The sequence below is a fragment of the Oncorhynchus mykiss genome, chromosome 16 (assembly GCF_057628025.1).
Source record: "Oncorhynchus mykiss isolate SJ-2025 chromosome 16, ASM5762802v1, whole genome shotgun sequence".
Taxonomy (NCBI): domain Eukaryota; kingdom Metazoa; phylum Chordata; class Actinopteri; order Salmoniformes; family Salmonidae; genus Oncorhynchus; species Oncorhynchus mykiss.
Genome location: NC_143037.1, coordinates 36,785,914 through 36,811,157, shown reverse-complemented (window position 1 = coordinate 36,811,157; position 25,244 = coordinate 36,785,914). Strand labels below are relative to the sequence as shown.

At 42.4% G+C, this 25,244-nt stretch overlaps 1 protein-coding gene across 1 annotated transcript in view; it reads left to right on the top strand.

The window, feature by feature from the left end:
* Positions 1-25,244, top strand: part of LOC110491863 (phosphatidylinositol 3,4,5-trisphosphate-dependent Rac exchanger 1 protein) — a 158,664-nt gene that overhangs the window by 88,327 nt on the left and 45,093 nt on the right. Inside the window, exons 12-20 of the mRNA XM_021565684.3 lie at positions 406-509; positions 1,009-1,058; positions 2,782-2,857; positions 2,995-3,067; positions 5,894-6,039; positions 19,801-19,893; positions 20,985-21,133; positions 23,112-23,197; positions 24,359-24,498. Coding sequence (XP_021421359.2) covers positions 406-509; positions 1,009-1,058; positions 2,782-2,857; positions 2,995-3,067; positions 5,894-6,039; positions 19,801-19,893; positions 20,985-21,133; positions 23,112-23,197; positions 24,359-24,498 — 917 coding nt within the window. The remainder of the gene's footprint in view (positions 1-405; positions 510-1,008; positions 1,059-2,781; positions 2,858-2,994; positions 3,068-5,893; positions 6,040-19,800; positions 19,894-20,984; positions 21,134-23,111; positions 23,198-24,358; positions 24,499-25,244) is intronic.

Genomic DNA, 25,244 nt, shown 5'->3' with positions numbered 1-25,244 from the left:
CAAAAAACATAGAGAGTGACTAATCCTCACACAAAAAAACAGAAGATATGTTTAAAGTTAGTCCGTGCTCCTTTCTGGTTTACTCACTCAGTTTGGTCGTTTGATGTAGTTGTATTAACTCCCCTTGCTAGGTTTGTTCCTGCTCGTTTATTCTGGCTAGCTTGTTAATCTGCAGGCTAGGTCTTTGTTGTGTAGCCAGCTAGCTAGCTAGAGTCAAAACTTCTTACCTTGAGGCGCAAAGTTATTTTTTTCCTATTCTGATTGAATAGAGTTGTTGTTCATCACTTCTGGTCTGGAATTCTTTCTTGATTATAGTATCTCATTCTAAAAACCAAAAAATATGAAATATATCAGGATCTCATGTTAAGCATGTCTCTTTCTCTTTCTCTCTCTTGACATTTTAAGTGTCAGACAAGCACCAGTTCAAGAACGAGCCGGTGTTTTACCGTTTCCGCTACGACGACGGCACCTACAAGGCCAGGAGCGAGATGGAGGACATCATGTCAAAGGTATCTATCTGTGTTGGTATCAATTCCATTTCAATTCAGTCAAATTGAATTGTCTGAATTTAAATGGAATTGACCCCAACCCTGTTAATATATCAAGATGAAAAACAGCAAGAGTTCCTGTTTTGCACCAAGGCCATAAATAAACAGGCATCTGAAAAGTAGTTGTGGGATGTTGGACTTGGGGAGGGCAAGCGCTGTTACGAGATCAGCGCTTTAAGTGATGTCTGAACACATCTGACTGACTCATGTTTTGTTGCGCAAACGATCACTTCCACCAGGTGTCTTTAGCCAACATCCTACAGCACTGCTTCTGCTTTTGAACTCTCAAGGGGAATCCTGACTTCTTCTTAAGTCAAATGTTCACTAAGTCATGCAGTGATGTCAATAGGAGACCAGGTCAAATTTGACTTAAGTTGAAGTTAGAATTTGCCCCTGATTTTGAGGGTTGCCTGTTGAGGATACAGTGACTCAAAACGTGTTCTCTCTCTACTTCTTGTAGGGCGTGAGGCTTTACTGTCGTCTGCACAGCCTGTATACCCCTGTCGCCAAGTAGGTATCCCTCCTACTCTTCCACCATTTATTCCTTCTCCCCTTTCCACCTCCGCCTCCCCCTACACCTCTTTCTCTGCCTACTCTCTGTTTCTTCCTTTTCATCTCTTCTTCCCCCTGTCCATCTTGTCCCTCTTCCTTCTTACACACACACACACACACACACACACACACACACACACACACACACACACACACACACACTGCTTCGGTCCAACCCTGAGGTTGTATGGTCGTATAGAGGGTGCTACACTGTCGTTTAACATTACATTTGGGTCAATTTGTCATCGTTCACATTGTAGTGCCTTGCAGAAACACCCTGTACTTAGTCACCACAGTGAGATTTATGAGCAAACACACTGTCGACATTTTCCGCCCGTCACGTGACAACCAACCAATAATGGCCTAGTTTAGATGGTAGGACTTGCCCCTAACTACCAAAACCGGCCTTCGAGTTGAAAAATAAATGCTTCTCTCATAGAATGGCATGCTTTGAGCACTACCGAAAAGTGCTATTTGCAATGAATGAATGACAGACATTTTATTTTTGTGTCAAAACGGCAATTGGCAACCCATCCCTTTGGGGATTAATTGACACATAAACAGACATTATAATTCACTATGGTAATTAAATGATCATTCATCTTCCGGCTTTCTCTGCATTGCGCATCGCAACAAAAAAAAAAAACAATAAAAAAAAAAAAATATATATATATATATATATATATATATATATATATATATATATATATATATATATATATATATATATATATATAACATAAATTAATTGAACCTTTATTTAACTAGGCGAGTGAGTTAAGAACAAATTCTTATTTACAATGACGGCCCACACCGGCCAAACCCGGACGACTCTGGGCCAATTGTGCACCGCTCAATCACGGCCGGTTGTGATACAGCCTGGATTTGAACCAGGGTGTCTGTAGTGACACCTCTAGCATTGAGAGGCAGTGCCTTAGACCCCTGCACCACTAGTAAATAAAGTTATCAAACAATAACTACAACCCTAGAGCAGTAAAATAATATCCATGTATATATATATATATATATATATATATATATATATATATACATACATACATACACACACACACACACACACACACACACACACACACACACACACACACACACACACACACACACACACACACACACACACACACACACACACACACACACACACACACACACACACACACACACACACACAGACAGACCTCGGGGTTTCGCCTGCCAAATAAGTTCTGTTATACTTGTGTTTTCTATCCAAATCTACTAATAATATACATATCTTAGCTTCTGGGCCTGAGTATCAGGCAGTTTACTTTGGACATGCTTTTCATCCGGACGTGAACATACTGCCCCCTGTCCCAAAGAAGTTAACAAGAGATTTGTGGAGTGGTTGATAAACTAGTTTTAATGACTCCAACCTAAGTGTATGTAAACTTCTGACTTAAACTGTATTTGAATAGATTACCGGGCATATACAAACAGTTGAAACCGTTATTCAGTACAATGCATCGTATTTAAGCCAATGCTACTTGTGATACAATTTGCTGGTTGTCCCCCCTTGGCCTTCCGATATAAAAAATCCTAGAACCCTATCTTGGAAGTGTGATTATTTGTGTGCACCTGATTTGCTTGAATGGGTGTTTTATGACACCATATCCTTACTCGCCCATCTCCTTTTCACTTACAGGGATAGAGACTACCATTTAAAAACCTTCAAGTCTGTGTTGCCTGCCAGCAAACTTGTGGACTGGCTCTTGTCACAGGTGCAGTGCGTGCACACACACACACACACACACACACACACACACACACACACACGCTCCCCACTGTGTCTACGAGGTGAAAACAACAAGTAAACAGGTGACACTCTTAATTGTGACTGCTTCATTCTGTTTCCAAGGGTGATTGTTCCACACGTGAGGAAGCGGTGACAATGGGGGTCGGACTGTGCAACAACGGCTTCATGCACCATGGTCAGTACAACACACACCAACGTCATGTGTTATAACTGACTGGAGGATATACACCAGGGATATTGCAGTACATTTTTCATCAGGCTCATGTTCCCCTGAGCAGATAGTCGGAGGGCAATAACATAATTTCATATAATTAATTTATGACAATGCTACAATGCATTTACTACCATAATAAGGGCATGTTGGGTCTGCAAAACCACTTTTGTAGGAAGATTCTACTGCTTGAGATCAAGTGTTTCTCTGAGCAGGATATTTTTCCAGAGAACATAATATACCTCTTGTTATACGATTCGGTTATCAATGATGGTATAATCAAAACATAACGTTTGACATTCACAATTTCTTCCTCATAGGTGTCAGTTGTCATACACATTCGGTTGTTTTCTTATAAACAATTAACACCTGGTATTGCATTGTCATATTTCTGTTTCATACTGTAACTGGCACTAGAAAGGTTTCCTATTCACATTGGAACGAATCCATAATTCCACTTCAGGCAAATTTTCACTTAATCATGCATGGATGTCAACGGGAGACTTCCACGTAAATTGGAGTTAAGTGCAAATTCGGACTTGCCCCATTTATGACAGTCAGTAAATGTAGAAGGTCGTCCCACATCCATACATTTGAGTCAAGTCAGACGACCATAGACCACAGTCAGACATACACTGAACGCAGGTGTTTGGCGTTTCCACACTCATGGTCTATGTCATAGCATTGAACCATTGAGCGTCTTTTAAAGGTCTTCCCAGAGCCCAAACATATCCCATAGCCTGGTCTGATTTAATTAGGTTAGACATTCCTGTTCTTGGTAGCTATTTCCTCGGGAACGTCGAACACACTCAAACCAGCATAATATACTACATGTCCCATGACGGACGGAGGCGTGCGTGCTGGCTGGCGGACGGAGGCGTGCGTGCGTGCTGGCTGGCGGACGGAGGCGTGCGTGCATGCTGGCTGGCGGATGGAGGCGTGCGTGCGTGCTGGCTGGCTGGCGGACGGAGGCGTGCGTGCATGCTGGCTGGCTGGCGGACGGAGGCGTGCGTGCATGCTGGCTGGCTGGCGGACGGAGGCGTGCGTGCATGCTGGCTGGCGGACGGAGGCGTGCGTGCTGGCTGGCTGGCGGACGGAGGCGTGTTTTGATCGAAGCAATTTTGAAGCGTGGAATCAGACCAGCGTTGAACAGACCCGAGCATGGGCGTTTCCTGTTTTAGTTTCTGTCTATAGGCTGGGAGCAACAAAATGGAATCGTGGTCAGATTTGCTGAAATGAGGGCGAGGGAGGGCTTTGTATGCATTGCGGGAATTAGAGTAGCAATGATTCAGAATTTTGCCAGCCCGGGGTCGCGCAGGATACAAACAGCACTAGATTGAAATCATCAACGTATTGATAACATCTTTACTAATGCTGCAGAAATGTGCTTAAAAGCAGTATCCAGATTAATCGTATGTAGTGATCACAATATAGTAACCATCTAGGAAATCCAAAGTTCCAAAGGCTGGGCCTAATATAGTTTATAAGAGGTCATACAATAAGTTTTGTAAAGTTTTGTAAAGAATATTTGTTGGTCCGTGGTGTATAATGAGGAGCAACCAGACACTGCACTTGACACATTTATTAAATTGCTTATCCCAGTTACTAGTAAGCATACAGCCATTAAGAAAATGACTGTAAAAACTGTTAAATCCCTGTGGATTGATGCGGAATTGAAAAATGGTATGGTTGAAAGGGATGAGACAAAAGGAATGGCAAGTAAGTCTGGCTGCACAAACGATTGGATAACGTACTGCAAATTGAGAAATCATGTGACTAAACTAAATAAAAAGAAGACTCTACACTATGAAATAAAGATACATTACATAAGGAATGATAGTAAAAAGCTTTGGAGCACCTTCAATGACATTTGGGGAAAATAGGTCAACTCAGCTCCAACATTCATTGAACCAGGTGGCTCATTCTTTACAAAACCAACTGATATTGCTACAACTTAAATAACTTTTTCATTGGCAAGATTAGCAAATTTAGGCTTGACATGCCAGCAACAAACGCTTACACTACACATCCAAGTATATCTGACCAAATTATGAAAGACAAGTCATTTTGAATTTGTTGTCTATCAACATTGACAAGCCACCAGGGTCTGACAACTTGGATGGAAAATTACTAAGGACAATGGCGGAAAATATTGCCACTCATATTTGCCATATCCTAAATATATCTTAAATGTCTGTCTAAACTACTGGCACACAGCTCAGACACCCATTCAGACACCCATGCATACCCCACAAGACACGCCACCAGAGGTCTCTTCACAGTCCCCAAGTCCAGAACAGACTATGGGAGGTGCACAGTACTACATGTAGCCATGACTACATAGAACTCTATTCCACATCAGGTAACTGATGCAGCAGTAGAATCCCCAAAAATGTAACAGATAAAAATACACCTTATAGAACAGCGGGGACTGTGAAGCAACACAAGCATAGGCACAGACACATGCATACCCACACATTATGACATGCGCACTATACACACACGTGCACATGGATTTTGTGTTGTCGATATGTGGTAGTGGAGTATGGGCCTGAGGGCACATACCTGGTGCGTTGTGAATTTTGTAATGAATGTATTGGAATGTTTTCTAAATTGTATAACTACCTTAATTTTGCCGGACCCCAGGAAGAGTAGCTGCTGCCTTGGGGATCCATAATAAATACAAATACAACCTAGGGAACAGGGTGACGTTCCTTTTCAGACGCAGACTCCGGTTAAAGATTTATTCAAGTGAACCACATTTATCTTCAGTTCAACTCTTTGTCACAGTTCTGGAGAAGACCGAGTTCAAAGACGAGTCGCAGTTCTTTCGTTTCTACGCCGACGAGGAGATGGAGGGTACCAACTCCAAGAGCAAGCAGCTGCAGCGCAACGACTTTAAGCTCATCGAGAACATCCTGGTCAAGTCCCTAGTGGTGAGTGTAATTACAGTGGTTCCTCCTTTAAAAGTTGCGAGCTTACGCTGCGGGATTTAGAGGTAACTTGTGGTTTAGTATGGTATCCTGCCACTTCATTGCTCCAGACCACCACAAGGGGGAGTTAGAGTACTGATTATGCTTTTGTGTGTCTCGAAGTGACAATGAATGGGCGACTTAACCCTAATTAGAAACTGATAATTGTGCACGACTTAAGTATTACTTACTAAAACTGTTACACTAAGGTTTTTATTATTTTATTTTGTGTTAGGATTATTTTGCTCTTACTGTATTACTGTAGGCCACTCGTTGTACAGCGCCTGAGCGCAATGAGCTAAAAGACAGCATAGCAGTGCAAGCTGTGTTGCTACGGATGCTGGTTCAATACCTGTGCTGGCCTTGACTGGGAGACCCATGAGATGACTGTAGGTTTTTGTTTTTTCTCCCCCTAAAATCAGAAATAAATAATTCTGAATAAAAAACTGGCTTAATTTACACATTAGTAACAATGGCTCACCCCATGTTCAAGAATGGACTTTTTCTCGCTCCTTTTACATTATTTGAAAACGAAATCCTCCTAAATATTTAAGGGGCATTGCACTAATAATGGCGCTGACTAGGTAAATGTTCCCGCTGTTCTGTTCTTAATATCAGTCTGCACGTTCAAACTAAAACAATGTAACTAATAGCATCTTTATGCTTTCATTAATAAAATAATGATAAAAATACTCTTTCAATATGCCGATGTTTATTTAGTTATGGATCCATTCCCCGTCGGGGAATTGAACCCCGGTCTTCCGCATGCCTTGCCCACATGACATCGGGATTCTTAAGCTACATAGCCCAGTACTGTACTGCCGACCATCACGTTGTGCAGCACCATATTTTCCATTCCATCCTAATGGAAACCCAGAGGGTTTTTAGTTTTTTCTTGGAATAGAGAAACCATTATATTAATCAAATTAAATAAGCAAGTACCAGTCGAAAGTTTGAACACACCTACTCATTCCAGGATTTGTCTTTATCTTTACTCTTTTCTACATTGTAGAATAATAGTGAAGACCTCACAACTATGAAATAACACATGGAATCTGTTAAGAACAAATTATTTTTAACAAGGACAGCCTACCCCTTCCTCCACGTTGGGGAATTGAACCCTGGTGTCCTGCGTGCCTGCATTTCCATGTTTACTATAGTATGTATTGTAGGCTATGTTTACATGTCACACTGCACAGTAACCTAATAAACAAATGCAGGTGGCTTATCTTCTTTATTGCTTTATTATTCAAATGTAAAAGCATATACTGTACAGTACTGTATTTCTTCATCAGCATCTTTATGCTTTCGTTCATAAAATAATGATTAAAAATACTCTTTCAAAATGCAGATGTTGATTTAGTTATGGATCATAATGAATTACTATGGGAATAGATATCACTGATTTACAGAATTATTGGAACAAAGTTGTCTAAGGAAGGCAAACAAATTGCTGGTTACTCAAATACTCTTTCAAACACACATGGTCACGTACAGCGTCATTGTGGCTATTAGCAGGGCTATATTTGGGCCTTTATTCAGATTACAATCGCTCACTGTCGTTTTTTTAAAACGAAATTATCTCAAATATCGTTACTTTTTTAAAATTTATTATTAATTAATTTAGAATTATATTAAAGCCCCTTAGGATCTGTGAGAATATCTAACGGAAAATGCCCATTAGAGATTCATTTAAAATCCTCCAATCCTCTAAATGTAATTATTGGTGGAGCGTTATGTAATTGAAAAAAAATATTTCTATATATACTGTAGGCCTACCATAGATGAAATGAGTATTGGTTACACTACAATTAGGGTGTGGAAATGTTATGCCCCTTAGATATTAATTTAGATTCCTCCAATCCTCTTATGCTGTAGCCCACTCCCGACCGTCACGTTGTACAGCGCAATATTTTCCATTCCAACACTGAGGGTTTCATTTTTCTCGGAATAGAAACACCATAATATAAATTAAATTAATTAAGCCAAATTTCTTAAAATCAGTCCCATGTACACCGTTATTCCAAAAAAGGTTTTAAATTCTCTATTACAGCCAATATTGAAGAATGTCAAATGCTTCTCAAAGTTGCCCTCTGGTGGTCAAACTAGCAACTAACTTGCATTAACGTAAAAATGTCTGACAATTAAATAATGTGCCATTGAATGCTGCTGCTGCAGTATGACACAACTTTTAAAGGAGGAACCACTTTACACACACAAGAATGTACACATACACACACAAGAATGTATCCCCACACACATGAATGCACACACACACACACATGAACGCACGCGCACACACATGAACGCAAACACATGAACGCACGCGCACACACGTACACGCACACACATGAACGCACACACACACATGAACGCACGCACACTTACACGCACACACACACATGAACGCACGCACACGTACACACACGTACACGCACACACATGAACACACATAAATGTACACACACACACACACATGAACGTACACACACACATGAACGCACGCACACGCACACACATGAACGCACGCACACTTACACGTACACGTACACGCACACTTACACAGACACACATGAACGCACGCACACGTACATGCACACACACAAGCACATGAACGTACACACACACATGAATGTACACACACACTCACACAAACACACAAGAATGCTCACACGTCCACACACGAACGTACACACACACACGCATGAACGCACACACACGCAAGCACATGAACGTACACACACACGTACACACATGAACGTACACACACATGAATGTACACACACACACACAAATGTGTACACACACACACACACACATAAGCATGAACACACCATACGCACACACATGAACGCACACACACACACACACACACACACGAATGTACACACACACATAAATGAGCACATACAGTGCCTTGCGAAAGTATTCGGCCCCCTTGAACTTTGCGACCTTTTGCCACATTTCAGCCTTCAAACATAAAGATATAAAACTGTATTTTTTTGTGAAGAATCAACAACAAGTGGGACACAATCATGAAGTGGAACGACATTTATTGGATATTTCAAACTTTTTTAACAAATCAAAAACTGAAAAATTGGGCGTGCAAAATTATTCAGCCCCCTTAAGTTAATACTTTGTAGCGCCACCTTTTGCTGTGATTACAGCTGTAAGTCGCTTGGGGTATGTCTCTATCAGTTTTGCACATCGAGAGACTTATTTTTTCCCATTCCTCCTTGCAAAACAGCTCGAGCTCAGTGAGGTTGGATGGAGAGCATTTGTGAACAGCAGTTTTCAGTTCTTTCCACAGATTCTCGATTGGATTCAGGTCTGGACTTTGACTTGGCCATTCTAACACCTGGATATGTTTATTTTTGAACCCTTCCATTGTAGATTTTGCTTTATGTTTTGGATCAATGTCTTGTTGGAAGACAAATTTCCGTCCCAGTCTCAGGTCTTTTGCAGACTCCATCAGGTTTTCTTCCAGAATGGTCCTGTATTTGGCTCCATCCATCTTCCCATCAATTTTAACCATCTTCCCTGTCCCTGCTGAAGAAAAGCAGGCCCAAACCATGATGCTGCCACCACCATGTTTGACAGTGGGGATGGTGTGTTCAGCTGTGTTGCTTTTACGCCAAACGTAACGTTTTGCATTGTTGCCAAAAAGTTCATTTTTGGTTTCATCTGACCAGAGCACCTTCTTCCACATGTTTGATGTGTCTCCCAGGTGGCTTGTGGCAAACTTTAAACGACACTTTTTTATGGATATCTTTAAGAAATGGCTTTCTTCTTGCCACTCTTCCATAAAGGCCAGATTTGTGCAATATATGACTGATTGTTTTCCTATGGACAGAGTCTCCCACCTCAGCTGTAGATCTCTGCAGTTCATCCAGAGTGATCATGGGCCTCTTGGCTGCATCTCTGATCAGTCTTCTCCTTGTATGAGCTGAAAGTTTAGAGGGACGGCCAGGTCTTGGTAGATTTGCAGTGGTCTGATACTCCTTCCATTTCAATATTATCGCTTGCACAGTGCTCCTTGGGATGTTTAAAGCTTGGGAAATCTTTTTGTATTCAAATCCGGCTTTAAACTTCTTCACAACAGTATCTCGGACCTGCCTGGTGTGTTCCTTGTTCTTCATGATGCTCTCTGCGCTTTTAACGGACCTCTGAGACTATCACAGTGCAGGCGCATTTATACGGAGACTTGATTACACACAGGTGGGATTGTATTTATCATCATTAGTCATTTAGGTCAACATTGGATCATTCAGAGATCCTCACTGAACTTCTGGAGAGAGTTTGCTGCACTGAAAGTAAAGGGGCTGAATAATTTTGCACGCCCAATTTTTCAGTTTTTGATTTGTTAAAAAAGTTCTAAATATCCAATAAATGTCGTTCCACTTCATGATTGTGTCCCACTTGTTGTTGATTCTTCACAAAAAAATACAGTTTTATATCTTTATGTTTGAAGCCTGAAATGTGGCAAAAGGTCGCAAAGTTCAAGGGGGCCGAATACTTTCGCAAGGCACTGTACTTGTGTGAACGTAACAGCACTGTACATTGTTACCAGTCAGTAATTCATTGAATGGTTTGTCCGCTGCTGTAACAATAAGCTGTCACACAGTGGTATTTAGAGGAGCAGGTTTTTGACTTCCCCAGAAGTCTGGGCATGATCAGAAACAGCCATGTTCTTCACTCTGCAAGGCCCAAGTGTGTGTGTGCGTATGTTTGTGTGATGACTTTAACCACATCTGGCTGTGGGTATCAGAGAGCACTTGGAGACATCTCATCCCCTCAGTGTCTGATGCAGCTCAAAACATCTCCTTTGAAGATGAGACAGGGCTTTGAAGTCCAACTGATCCATTAATGGCAGATGTCTTTGGGAAATCAGCAGTGTGTGTTTCGGTGTGTGTAAGGAAGTCTCATAGGATGCGAGCATCAGGAAGAACAATTCAAACTAATGAGTTCAGTCGCTTTTGAGGAGACATACACTTGACAGTTTGCTCATATTCAAACCGAACATTTGACAACATTAGTTCCGATAAAACGGTTAAGATATAAATATCTTATATAATACAATATATATAAGGAAAATCAAGTATCAACACCCACAAACGGTCATGAGTTCAGTTGAAATGGAAATAATTATTTTCTCCACGGGGGTAATTTCAGAAAGATGTTCCAAGAGAGGAGCCGTAACGTTACGTGTTTCCATGCGTGAGCCGCACTTAGAATTGAATTAACCCCCCCAACTGTGTGTGAAGATGGTAATTACGAATGGCTCTCCTATCCAATCAAATCTGATTCAAATAAAATGTTGTCACTAACAGTGAAATGCTTACTTATGGGGCCTTCCCAACAAATGCAGAGAGAAGATTAAAAAGAATAATAAATACACAATGAGTAACAACAACTTCCCTATATATACACGGGATACCAGTATCGAGTCAATGTGCAGGGGTACGAAGTACAGTTGAAGTCGGAAGTTTACACACACCTTAGCCAAATACATTTCAACTCAGTATTTCACAATTCCTGACATTTAATCCTAGTAAGAATTCCCTGACTTAGGTCAGTTAGGATCACCACTTTATTTTAAGAGTGTGAAATGTCAGAATAATAGTAGAGTGATTTATTTCAGCTTTTATTTCTTTCATATTCCCAGTGGGTCAGAAGTTTACATACACTCAATTAGTATTTGGTAGCATTGCCTTTAAATTGTTTAACTTGGGTCAAATGTTTTGGGTAGCCTTCCACAAGCTTCCCACAATAAATTGGGTGAATTTTGGCCCATTCCTCCTGACAGAGCTGGTGTAATTGAGTCAGGTTTGTAGGCCTCCTTGCTCGCACACACTTTTTCAGTTCTGCCGACAAATTTTCTATAGGATTGAGGTCAGGGCTTTGATGGCCACTCCAATATCTTGACTTTGTTGTCCTTAAGCTATTTTGCCACAACTTTGGAAGTATGCTTGGTGTCATTGTCCATTTGGAAGACCCATTTGCGACCAAGATTTAACTTCCTGACTGATGACTTGAGATGTTGCTTCAATAGATCCACATAATTGTCCATCCTCATGATGCCTTCTATTTTGTGAAGTGCACCAGTCCCTCCTGCAGAAAAGCACCCCCACAACATGATGCTGCCACCCACGTGATTCACGGTTAGGATGGTGTTCTTCGGCTTGCAAGCCTCCCCCTTTTTCCTCCAAACATAACAATGGTCATTATCGCCAAACAGTTCTATTTTTGTTTCATCCGACCAGAGGACATTTCCCCAAAAAGTACGATCTTTGTCCCCATGTGCAGTTGCAAACCGTAGTCTGGCTTTTTTTATGGCGGTTTTGGAGCAGTGGCTTCTTCCTTGCTGAGCAGCCTTACAGGATATGTCGATATAGGACTCGTTTTACTGTGGATATAGATACTTTTGTACCTGTTTCCTCCAGCATCTTCACAAGGTCCTGAACTGCTGTTCTGGAATTGATTTGCACTTTTCGCACCAAAACACATTCATCTTTAGGAGACGATGCATTTCCTTCCTGAGCGGTATGATGGCTACGTGGTCCCATGGTGTTTATACTTGCATACTATTGTTTGTTCAGATGAACGTGGTACCTTCAGGCATTTGGAAATAGCTCCCAATAATGAACCAGACTTGTGAGGTCTACAATTTCTACAAGGTCTTGGCTGATTTCTTTTGATTTTCCCATGATGTCAAGCTGAGTTTGAAAGTAGGTCTTGAAATACATCCACAGGTACACCTCCAATTGTCTCAAAAGATGTCAATTAGCCTATAAGAAGCTTCTAAAGCCATGACATACTTTTCTGGAATTTTCCAAGCTGTTTAAAGGCACAACTCTGACCCACTGGAATTGTGATACATTGAATTTGAATTGAAATAATCTGTCTGTAAACAATTGTTGGGGAAATTACTTGTCATACACAAAGTAGGTGTCCTAACCGACTTGCCAAAACTATAGTTTGTTAACAAGAAATGTGTGGAGAGGTATATATGCACATATAACTAGGAATAAACTGACTAGGTAACAGAATAGATAATAAACAGTAGCAGCAGCATATATGATGAGTCAAAAGAGTTTGTGCAAGAAAGGTCCCAACAAATTGTGCTGTTGTGTTTTTCTCACTTTTTTTGTAACTTAATTTGTACATCATGTTTCTGCCACCGTCTCATATGACTGAAAAGTGCTTCTAGATATTCAGGACAGCGATTTATCATCTTGGACTGGAAGAATACTTTTTCTTTAACGAGCCGGACACAAATGATTTACTTCAGACATCTGACAAGGCCCTCATCCCCATCATTCACAGGAGAAAGAGGCGGAGATATCGGGGACTTAGGTCTGGGTGCCTTGTAAGGATCCGACAGAGAGTGGGTAATCTGCCTTTACCATCGGTCGTATTAGCCAACGTACAATCATTGGATAATAAAATGGTCGACCTACGATGACCTTTATTTTCTACCAATGGGACATTAAAACTGTAATATCTTGTGTTTCACTGAGTTGTGGCTGAATGACGACATGAATAACATGCATCTGGCGGCTTTACACTGTATCGGCAAGATCGAACAGCAGCCTCTGGTAAGACAAGGGTTCTGTGTATATTTGTAAACAACAGCTGGTGCATGAAATCTAATAGTAAGGATGTCTTGAGGTTTTGCCCGCCTGAGGTAGAGCATCTCATGATAAGCTGTAGACCACACTATTTACCAAGAGATTTTTCATCTATATTCTTCATAGTTGTCTATTTACCACCACAAACTGATCCTGGCACTAACACCGCACTCAATGAGCTGTATAGGGCCATAAGCAAACAGGAAAATGCTCATCCAGAGGCGGCGCTCCTACTGGCCGGGGACTTTAATGCAGGGAAACTTAAATCCGGTTTACCAAATTTCTTCCAGGATGTTAAATGTACAACCAGAGGGGAAAACAATCTTAGACCACCTTTACTCCACACACAGAGACGGGTACAAAGCCATTCAGGGTCCTGTTCGTTCCATACTTAGTGCATTGGTACATCTTGCCACGTGGTAGCAGAGAGAACAGTCTATGACTTGGGTGGCTGGAGTATTTGACAATTAAAAAAATAAATATACATTTTTTCAATTATTTTTCTCCCTTTTTTTTCTCCACAATTTCATGGTATCCAATTGTTAGTGGTTACTGTCGTCTCATCGCTACAACCCTACAACTCGGGAGAGGCAAAGGTCGAGAGCCATGTGTCCTCCAAAACACAACCCAACCAAGCCGCACTGCTTCTTAACACAGAGCTCATCCAACCCGGAAGCCAGCTGCACCAATGTGTCGGAGGAAACACTGTACACCTAGCGACCTGGTCAGCGTGCACTGCTCCCTGCCCTCCACAGGAGTCTCGTGAGGAGACAAGAATATCCCTGCCGGCCAAACCCTCCCTAACCCAGACGATGCTAGGCCAATTGTGAGTCGCCCCATGGACCTCCCGGTCGCGGCCGGCTGCGACAGAGCCTGAGCTCGAGTATTTTACAATTTATAGTGACTCCTCTGACACTACCTTGTATAGAGGTCCTGGATGGCAGGGAGCTCAGCCCCAGTGATGTACTGGTCTGCACACACTACCCTCTGTAGCACCTTGCGGTTGGATGCCGAGCAGTTGTCATACCAAGCGGTGATGCAGCCAGTCAAGAAGCTCTCAATGGTGCAGCTGTAGAACATTTTGAGGATCTGAGGGCCCATTCCAAATCTTTTCATCCTCCTGAGGGGGAAGAGGCATTGTCGTACCCTCTTCACAAATGTGTTGGTGTGTGTGGACCATGCTAATTCCTTAGTGATGTGGATACTGAGAACTTGAAGCTCTCGACCTGCTCCACTAAAGCCCTGTCGATTTGGATGGGGGCATGCTCAGCCCTGCGTTTCCTGTAATCCACTATCAGCTCCTTTGTCTAGCTGATGTTGAGGGAGAGGTTGTTGTAACTGACCTCCTCAATATAGTCTGTCTTATCATCATCTGTGATCAGGCCTACCACCGTCGTGTTGTCAGCAAACCTATTGATGGTGTTGGAGTCGTGCGCGGCCACGCAGTCATGGGTGAACAGGTATTACAGGAGGGGACTGAACATGCATACCTGAGGGGTGCCCGTGTTGAGGGTCAGCGTGGCGGATGTGTTCCCTAACCTCACCACCTGGGGGCGGCCATTCAGGAATTCCAGTATCTAGTTGCAGATAGAGGTGTTCAGTTGCAGGGTCCTGAGCTTAGTGGTGAGCTTTAAGGGCACTATGGTGTTCAATGTTGAGCTGTAGACAATGAACAGCATTCTCACATAGGTGTTCCTCTTGTCCAGGTGGAAAAGGGCAATAGAGATTGCGTCATCTGTAGATCTGTTGCATTACAGGTGTAGCGAAAACAAGCATTCTGCTAAATATGTGTATATGACCAATATAATTGGATTTGTTTTGATGGGGTGGTATGCGAATTGGACTGTGTTTGGGATGATGGTGTTGATGTAAGCCATGACCAGCGTTTCAAAACATTTCATGGCTACCAAGTTGAGTACTACAGGACTATAGTAATTTTGAAAGGTCCACTTGGCATTCTTGTGCACAGGGACTATGGTGGTGTGCTTGAAACATATAGGTATTACAGACTGGGTCAGGGAGAGGTTGAAAATGTCAGTGAAGACACTTGCCAGCTGGTCAGCGCATGCTCTGAGTATGCGTCCTGGTAATCCGTCAGTCCCCGAGGCCTTGTGAATGTTAACCTGTTTAAAAGTCTTAATCACATTGGCTACAGAGAGCGAGATCACACAATCATCCGGAACAGCTGGTACTCTTATGCATGGTTCAGTGTTGCTTGCCTCGAAGTGAGCATAAAAGGCATTTAGCTCATCTGATAGGGTCACATCACTGGGTGGTTGGGTTTCCCATTGTAATCTGTGATGGTTTGCAAGGCTCTTAGTCCTATTTTGATCCTTAGCCTGTTTGATGGCTCGTCGGAGGTCATAGTGGATTTCTTATAAGCTTCCGGATTGGTGTCCTGCTCCTTGAAAGCTGCAGCTCTAGCCTTTAGCTCATAGCGGATGTTGCCTCTAATTCATGTCTTCTGGTTGAGATATGTACGTACGGTCATTGTGGGGATAACATCATTAATGCTCTTATTAACCTGTCTGGCACCAGTGGGACGGTAGCGTCCCACCTCGACAACAGCAAGGGAAATTGCAGGTCGCCAAATTCAAAACAGAAATCCCATAATTAAAATTCCTCAAACATACAAGTATTATCCACCATTTTAAAGATAAACTTCTTGTAAATCCAACCACAGTGTCCGAGGTTATGTTAGGTCAGCGCCTAGTCACAGAAAACCATACAGACATTTTCCAGCCAAGGAGAGGGCTCACAAAAGTCAGAAATAGCGATTTAAATTCATCACTAACCTTTGATCTTCATCAGATGGCACTCACAGGACTTCATGTTACACAATAAATGTGTGTTTTGTTCAATAAAGTTCAACTTTATGTCCAAAAACCTCAGTTTTGTTGGTGCGTTTTAGTTCAGTAATCCAAAGGCACAATGCGCGCCTTCAACATCCAGTAAATAATATTTCAACCGGACAAAAGCTTCATCAATAGAAAAGGTAAACATGAAATGCGCGCTCCCGATCACGCGCTTGGCTCATGTCTGGAAATTTCCACTGCCCACTCATTGAAAGTGCTGTATCTCCCTAATTTTTCAGAGTCAAAGCCTGAAACAATGCCTAAAGACTGGTCACATGTAGTGGAAGCCATAGAGATTGTGAACTGGGTCCTAAGTCTTTGTATGGTGGATAGGCTTTCAATGGAAAAACAGCCTTTCAAAGTAATAGTACTTCCTGGTTGGATTTTCCTCAGGTTTATGCCTGCCATATCAGTTCTGTTATACTCAGACATTATTTGAACAGTTTTGGAAACTTTTTAGAGTGTTTTCTATCCAAATCTACTAATTATATGCATATCCTAGCATCTGGGCCTGAGGAGCAGGCAGTTTATTTTGGGCACACTTTTCATCCAATCTTCCGAATGCTGCCCCCTACCCGAGTGAAGTTAATGAAGCCGGGACGGATGTGGTGAATGTTAGCCGATGAATCCTGGAACATATTCCAGTCTGTGCTAGTGAAGCTGTCCTGTAGATTAGCATCCGCTTTATCTGACCATTTCCATATTGAGCATCACTGGTACTTCCTGTTTTGAGTTTTTGCTTTAATCAAAATATAGCATTATGGTCAGATTTGCCAAATGGAGGGCAAGCCTTCTATGTGTTTCTGTATGTGGAGTAAAGGTAGTCTAGAGTTTTATTGCCTCTTGTTGCACAGGTGACCTTCTGGTAAATATGAGGTCAAACTGATTTCAGTTTCCCTGCATTAAAATGACTGGCCATGAGATATGTATTTTCTTGTTTGCCTATACAGCTTGTTGAGTGCGGTCTTAGTGCCAGAATCGGTTAGTCTCGTGGTAAATAGACAGCTATGAAAGATATATTGCTTAACCTCTCTGGGATATGTGGTACGCTAGCGTCCCACCTGCCCAAAAGCCAGGGAAAATGCAGGGCACCAAATTCAATTAAATTACTATAAAAATCAAACTTTCATTAAATCACATGCAAGATAGCAAATTAAAGCTACACTTGTTGTGAATCCAGCCAACATGTCAGATTTTCAAAAAGGCATTTCAGCGAAAGCAAACTATGCTATTATCTGAGGATAGCACCTCCGTAAACAAAGAGAAAGCATATTTCAACCCTGCAGGCACGACACAAAACGCAGAAATAAAAATATAATTCATGCCTTACCTTTGACGAGCTTCTTTTGTTGAAACTCCAATATGTCCCATAAAAATCACAAATTGTCCTTTTGTTCGATTAATTCCATCTATATATATATATATACCCAAAATGTCCATTTTATTTGGTGTTTTTGATCCAGAAAAACACTGGTTCCAACTTGAGCAACGTGACTACAAAATATCTCAAGTTACCTGTAAACTTTGCCAAAACATTTCAAACTACTTTTGTAATACAACTTTAGGTATTTTGTAATGTAAATAATCAATAAAATTGAAGACGGGATGGTCTGTGTTCAATACAGGAGTCAAACAAACTGTAGCATGCTTTCTGGTCACGCACCTCTATCTAATAGTACACTTCAAGTGACCCTTGTTCAAGATGGCCGTACTTCTTCATTACACAAAGGAAAAACCTCAACCAATTTCTAAAGACTGTTGACATCCAGTGGAAGCGATAGGAACTGCAAGAAGGTACCTTATAAATCTGGATTCCCAATGAAAACTCATTGAAAAGAGTGACCTCAAAAAAATAAAATCTGAATGGTTTGTCCTTGGGGTTTCGCCTGCTATCCCAATCTACTAATAATATGCATATCTTATCTTCTGGTGATGAGTAGCAGGCAGTTGAATTTGGACATGCATTTCATCCGGACGTGAAAATACTGCCCCCTGTCACCAAGAAGTTAATAGTATGGTCTGCAGCCTATCATGAACTATTCTAACTCAAGCGAGCAAGAACTTGACTGTTTTTAACATTAGAAATCGTTGCACCTGCTGTTAAGAAATAGACACAACCCTCCTCCGTTCGTCTAACCTGGGGCTGCTGTCCGGTCTTAAAGATGTATTATCCAGATGTATTATCCATATCCATACCATCAATGAGATGTGCATTGTCCTTGTTCAGCCACAACTACGAGAAACTTTGAATATTACAGTTCTTCAGGTCCCATTGATAGGATAGTCTCAAACGGAGCTCCTCCGGTTCCTTCTCTAGTGACTGTATGTTCTCCAATAGAACGGAAGGTAGAGGTGGTTTATTTGCTCACCAACGTTGTCTCGTCAGGGTACTGGCTCGTCTGCCTCTTTTGCATCGTCGCTTCCTCTTTCGAGTCTGGGGCATTAGGGCCTGGTACGGAGTAAGCTGAACGTCCAGAGCTGCCGACTTGTTTAAGTAGAAATTGTCATCCAGATCGAGGTTAGTGATCGCATTCTGATGTCCAGAAGCTGTTTTCGATAATAGGAAATGATGGTGGAGACATTATGTAGATGTAAGTGTTAAAAAAACACACAAAATATCAGAATTGTCACATTTACCAACAGGTGCTGGAAGAATGAGTGGAATTTCGAATCCCCTTAACCCCTTAAGAAAAGGGCTGGAAACTGGAGTTACATTGCCAGGCTAACATTAACGCATTAGCTTTCCCTAGTGTTTCTTCAGAAGAAGAAAGTAGGAAGTAGACATGATTCCCCATCCCCAATGATTAGCTCAAATGCTAATCCTTCCTAGTCCTTCCAGCCATGATTGAAGTGATGGACCCCAACACACACACTGCTCTTTGACTCTGCAGAGCCCATTGTTTTAGCCGTTCTCCTGTTACCAGTCTCCTCAGACGGGCGTTAGCGATAGCCATCTTATCACAAACATGCAGAAGGGAAGTAACCCCACCTTGCATTTGGCGACTCTCCCGTTATTGCTCTGTAATGGAATAGACCCAAATAAACCCAAATGTGATTTACGTATTTTGCGCAGGCCTGTCATTGCCATTGTGTCATTCGTTTGTTATTGACTGCACAGAGAGTGCCAGATAAAATGTCCTGATTTTGTTGGTTCGTTGTTCTGATGCATGAATGAATGAATCAATGTCGGTCAATGCCTTCTAAGCTCCTTTGTTGATGTTTTTTTTGTCTCCCCATAGATCCACCCGGAGGAGGAAGACTACGGCTTTGAGATTGAGGAGAAGAACAAGGCCATCGTGGTGAGGTCTGTCACCAGGGGCTCTCACGCTGAGGTGAGGAGTCTATAAACACTCACACATAGACACGTAAAAGACACACATAGATGACGACATACACACCCACCTATGCTTCCTCCTCCTTACTGACAGAGCCCGTTAGTCCCAGTGTGTGAGACAGTGGGGACTTTATTCTCAGTGTGAGGATCAGAGCTGTTAGACATGCCTGCTCACATTCTCCCCACTGCCATCTCAGCTCTCTCTCTCTCTGTGTGTGATGTGTGTGTGTGTGTGGGGGGGTGGGGGGGGGGGGATCCCTGAGGAAGGGATTGGTAAACACAGTCTTACAGCACTCCTTCCCTAACTGTCTCTGTGTTCCTTAATATCTTACTCCCCTCCCTCGCTGCCTGCCCACTCCAACTCACTCCTCCTGCCCTAAGGCCTACAGTTGTACCATCATCCTTACAGTTCCTAAAATGAACCTCTCACACTCCCTCTGTCCCCTACCCTATTTTTCCTCCCTCTCGTTTCCACTCCATCTCACTCCTCCTCATCCCCCTTCTATTCCTCCCCTCCTCTGCTCCAGACAGTGCCAGTGTAGTTGGGCCCTGGCTGACACAGAGCGTGTGTATCCGAGACTGTCCAAACAATGAGTCCGTCTGTGTGTGTGCGTTGTGAATGAGGCTCAGCTGATTCCCAGAGCCCAGTGGGGGAAAAAAAACCTGGGAGAGCCAGGGACTCCGGGAGTGTTGCGGGGAGAATACCGAACACACAAATGTGAAAACGCACGCAGGCTCACTCACTCACTCAGTGGGCCGCTGTGCCTTCCTGTTCTGGGCTGTCCTCCAGAGCCAGCCCCCCAGACAACCAAAGCCAAGTGTCATACTGGTGGATCTGGTCCCTGTGTCCTGGGCTAGCCAGAGAGGATATAAAGGCTGCCGTGGGAAGAGCTGTGTTTTTGATCATTTAGATGTTATTTTTATGCTATTTCCATCACTTATCCAGGTTTTATAAGTGAAATCTGGTAGAAAATTGTTCATACTATTTTACATCTGAAAAACAAAATGGACACTGACATACCAGAAATGAAGAGACAACCTACCCTGATGTTTCGCCGTTGTTGTCTCTCTCTCCATCCTCCCCTCCAGATGGCGGGGCTGCAGGAGGGCAGGAAGATCTTCACCATCAACGAGGACCTGGTGTTTCTCAGGCCCTTCCAGGAGGTGGAGACCATGATCAGCCAGGCCTTCTGCATCCGCCGCTCCTTACGCCTGCTGGTCAACACCAAGGCCAAGGAGTGAGTACACAGGCATGTGTATACACACAGACAAGTATCCTCCACACACTTACACTAGTGGCAGTCGGTGCTGTTTAAGATGAGGGAGGACGATAAGTTTTTTTATGAGCAAGGCCTTATTTCTATTACAGCATATTGGAAGACTGTCGTATTCCATTCATCCAGCGTAATGTTTAGGCTACTTCATGATACTCAAATTGTTCCTATATCCATCATGCGGTTGGCTACAAAATAGCCTGTGAATGAAAGTTAACAATGTATGTGAACAGGTAGGGAGAAATTTGAGTCAAGGTGACAGACATTGACACATTCAATACCGCCTTGCACAATCTTACCTGCATCTAGCTGATCTAGTGTGTAGGCATTAGTCCACCAGTTGCAAGCGAGTTTCTATTGAACAGGTATGTTTATCCCTGTTTTTGTTCTGTTTGCTTCTGTTTAAGAAACATTTTTCAACAGAATCGGCGGAATGAATACACACCTGATCACATGCAAGGGTGTGTCGAGTAATCAGAGAAAACGAGTATCGTAACGCATATGGGCAATTTTCTGGATCAGATTACATTAGTATCGGGAAAAATAATACTTTACAAAAGCAGTGCACTGGGCCTTTACTAGTTCTCCATTAGCAGACCCATATAGCCTTCTGAATTGCACCCCCAAAAATAGAGCGCCTAAATATAACTCAGTTTATTGCATAAATGGTGCATGGATTTGAATGAATTCCAGTGTAGGCTAATCCGTGTGTAAACTATGACACAATGTAAATGGAGAAGGCTAAAACGTGGTCAGCAGCAGATCAAAATGGCAGCACCAAGTCTCTGGGTGAACGGAGGTGTTCACGGTGCTGTCATTCAATATCCTTTATTTACCCTGTTCGCACAGGAAGGTTGCATTTCGGCTTCTGCTCAGATGGCTGAAGCGAGCGGGGAACACATGCAGCACACACATACCACCGGCTACAGACCTACCACAGATCTTACTTGCAGTGCTGTAGTGCTATTTCTGTAGATGAGGGAGCGCACAACTTGCCTATATATACACGGGGTACCAGTATCGAGTCAATGTGCAAGGGTACGAAGTACAGTTGAAGTTGGAAGTTTACATACACCTTAGCCAAATACATTTAAACTCAGTTTTTCACAATTCCTGACATTTAATCCTAGTAAAAATTCCCTGTTTTAGGTCAGTTAGGATCACCACTTTATTTTAAAAATGTGAAATGTCAGAAAAATAGTGATTTATTTCAGCTTTTATTTCTTTCATCACATTCCCAGTGGGTCAGAAGTTTACATACACTCAATTAGTATTTGGTAGCACTGCCTTTAAATTGTTTAACTTGGGTCAAAAGTTTCAGGAAGCCTTCCACAAGCTTCCCACAATAAGTTGGGTGAATTTTGGCCCATTCCTCCTGACAGAGCTGGTGTAGGTTGGTCAGGTTTGTATGCCTCCTTGCTCGCACACGCTTTTTCAGTTCTGCCCACTTTCTCTCTCTTTGAGTCAATTACTAACCACATTTTATGTGCTGCAGTGCTAGTTAGCTGAAGCTTATGCTGTCAGGACTAGATTAATTTTCTGATCCTTTGATTGGATGGACAACATGTCAGTTCATGCTGTAAGAGCTTTGATGTCATAATTACTGTGGAAGTCTATGGAAAAGGGGGGTGAGAAAGACAAGCCTCCTAGGTTTTGTATTGAAGTCAATGTACGCAGAGGAGGATGGAAACTACCTGTCCTCCGGCTACAACATGATGCTACCTTATAAAATGCTGTTGAGGCGGCTACAGTAGCCTTCATTGCAGAACAGTGTGTTTTAATCAAATATTTGGTGACGTGAATATATTAAGTATAGTTTTATCTAAAAAGGGTTAACTTTTTTAATGTTTCACTATTGTTTTAAATTCACTGGCGCTGGTCCTCCCCTTCCTCCTCTGAGGAGCCTCTACTGACCTACACACACACACTCTCGTTGTTATAGGATTGTGAAGATTCCAGACACTCCCTATGCCCTGTCCTTCAAACTCAGTGGCTCTGCCCCACCTCATGTACATGCAGTAAGGAAAGGTGAGTAACAACCTCTCTGATTGGGAAAGGGGGATACCTAGTCAGTTGTACAACTGAATGCATTGAACTGAAATGTGTCTTCCACATTTAACCCAACTCTTCTGATTGGGAAAGGTACGGGGGGCTTCCTTAATCATAATTAAATTATAGGATGACGCGTTACCTGCCAGCCATGCACCTGTTAACTTCAGTTCAAGTTTCTTGAGGCTCTGCTCTTTAGGACCACATGTTGGCCAGGCTATGGTCAAAGTACGTTTAAAAAGGAAAGAAAAAACACAGATTTACAACTGAGTCACGAGCAAGGGATCGGTCCAAATGTGTAAAACAGTTGGTTAAGGAAGGAGGAAACATGACCGCCTATTTTCTGCTGCGTTGAGGGAGAAGGAGTCACGACCCGGGGTCTTGCTTCTCTTTTATTATGTCAGAGGGAGCTCATACACTCTGATCTGAACAGACACACGCAGGCTCCTTTCAGCTACTGGCCCCATAGGAGTTTCTGAATGATATCATACTCCCCAGCTCCCTCTCTCTTCTCCTAAATCAGGATCCTGGTTGACGGCTGGGATTTGGTTGGTTTGGGTTGGCTGCTTAACTGAAGTTATGAAGTCGTGTGCTTAGTGTGAGCTGGATCACTGGGGAAATTATGCTAGGCCTGTTTTTTTTTAAACGGGACAGGATATCTGTTCTTATTTTAGGGCACAGCTAAAGTGTTACCAGACAACTTATTTGAGGACCAAAACAATATAGGAACTTTAATTATTATTAAACACATAGCTTTCTAATAATTATGATGCTTTTATCCAAAGCGACATAATGTGTGCTTACATTTTATGTATCGGTGGTCCCGGGAATTGAACCCAAAACCCTGGTATTGCTAATGCCATGCTTTACCACCTAAGCCACACACCTATCTACTTCTGAGATGCGCAGATGGTCTTGGACATGCCTTATTCTCTGAAGATGATAAAAACAGATAGGATCTCCAAATAAAATAGAATTAGCTAAATATGTACAGAATGGACCAGATAAGGATACATTGTACACATGCTGTTATTATAGAAAAACACTCATTCAACATGCATACATTCTGTGACATCGGTGGTTACAGGATTACACATAAGAACTGTGTCCCTGACCACTTTGACCCCTGCGTGATTATAGGGTCGGAGGCGGCGGTGGCAGGCCTCCAGCCAGGTCAGTGCATCCTGAAGGTGAATGGCAACAACATGAACCATAGCGACTACCAGGAGGTCCTGGAGCACTTCACCTCCCACCACGACCAGCAGGATCAGCCCGACATGGTGAGACATAGTTTGCGTGCAGAGCTACTGGATCCATACATACATGGGACTCCCTACTTGGAAAACAGGGTTCAATCCCTGTCTCATCCCCCTCTGATTCCTACTGTCTGTCAACAAAGCATTCAAATACATGGGGAGAGTCTCTTTTTTTTAAGAAAGAGACATTTGACGACAAACATTGTTTTAGTACTTTACACACAATATTAGGGAAACATACATGATCAGAGATTCAACCATGATGGCATTAGCCTAATGTACCATTGTGACTTTTCTACCAGTGTCAAGACGTGTTTCAATCAAACTACTGTAGTGTGTTCCCTTCTACAGTGTCACATGCAAGGGTTTGACTGGTTTAATGCATCACAACAAGGGTTCTTCTTCATCCTCAATTTCACTCTTCTATTGTTTACAGTGAACTGCCGATATACCTACTTTTCCCCTTGTTTTTATTTTCCTACTGTGACATATTTTGGCTTTATCGGCTTGGGACAGTGCAGGGTATACTATGGAGCAGAGGTGAGACCAAGTCATTGTTTTACAAGTCACAAGTAAGTCTCAAGTCTTAGCACTCAAGTCCCAAGTCCAGTCCCAAGTCAAGACAGGCAAGTCCCAAGTCAAGACCGTTAAGTGTCAAGTCTCAAGTCCTAAACTTTGAGTTTCGAGTATAACAAATAAATTGTATATTTCTATGGAAATACATGGGTAGCCATGAGAAAGACCCCCCCCCCAATTGTGATCAACTATCG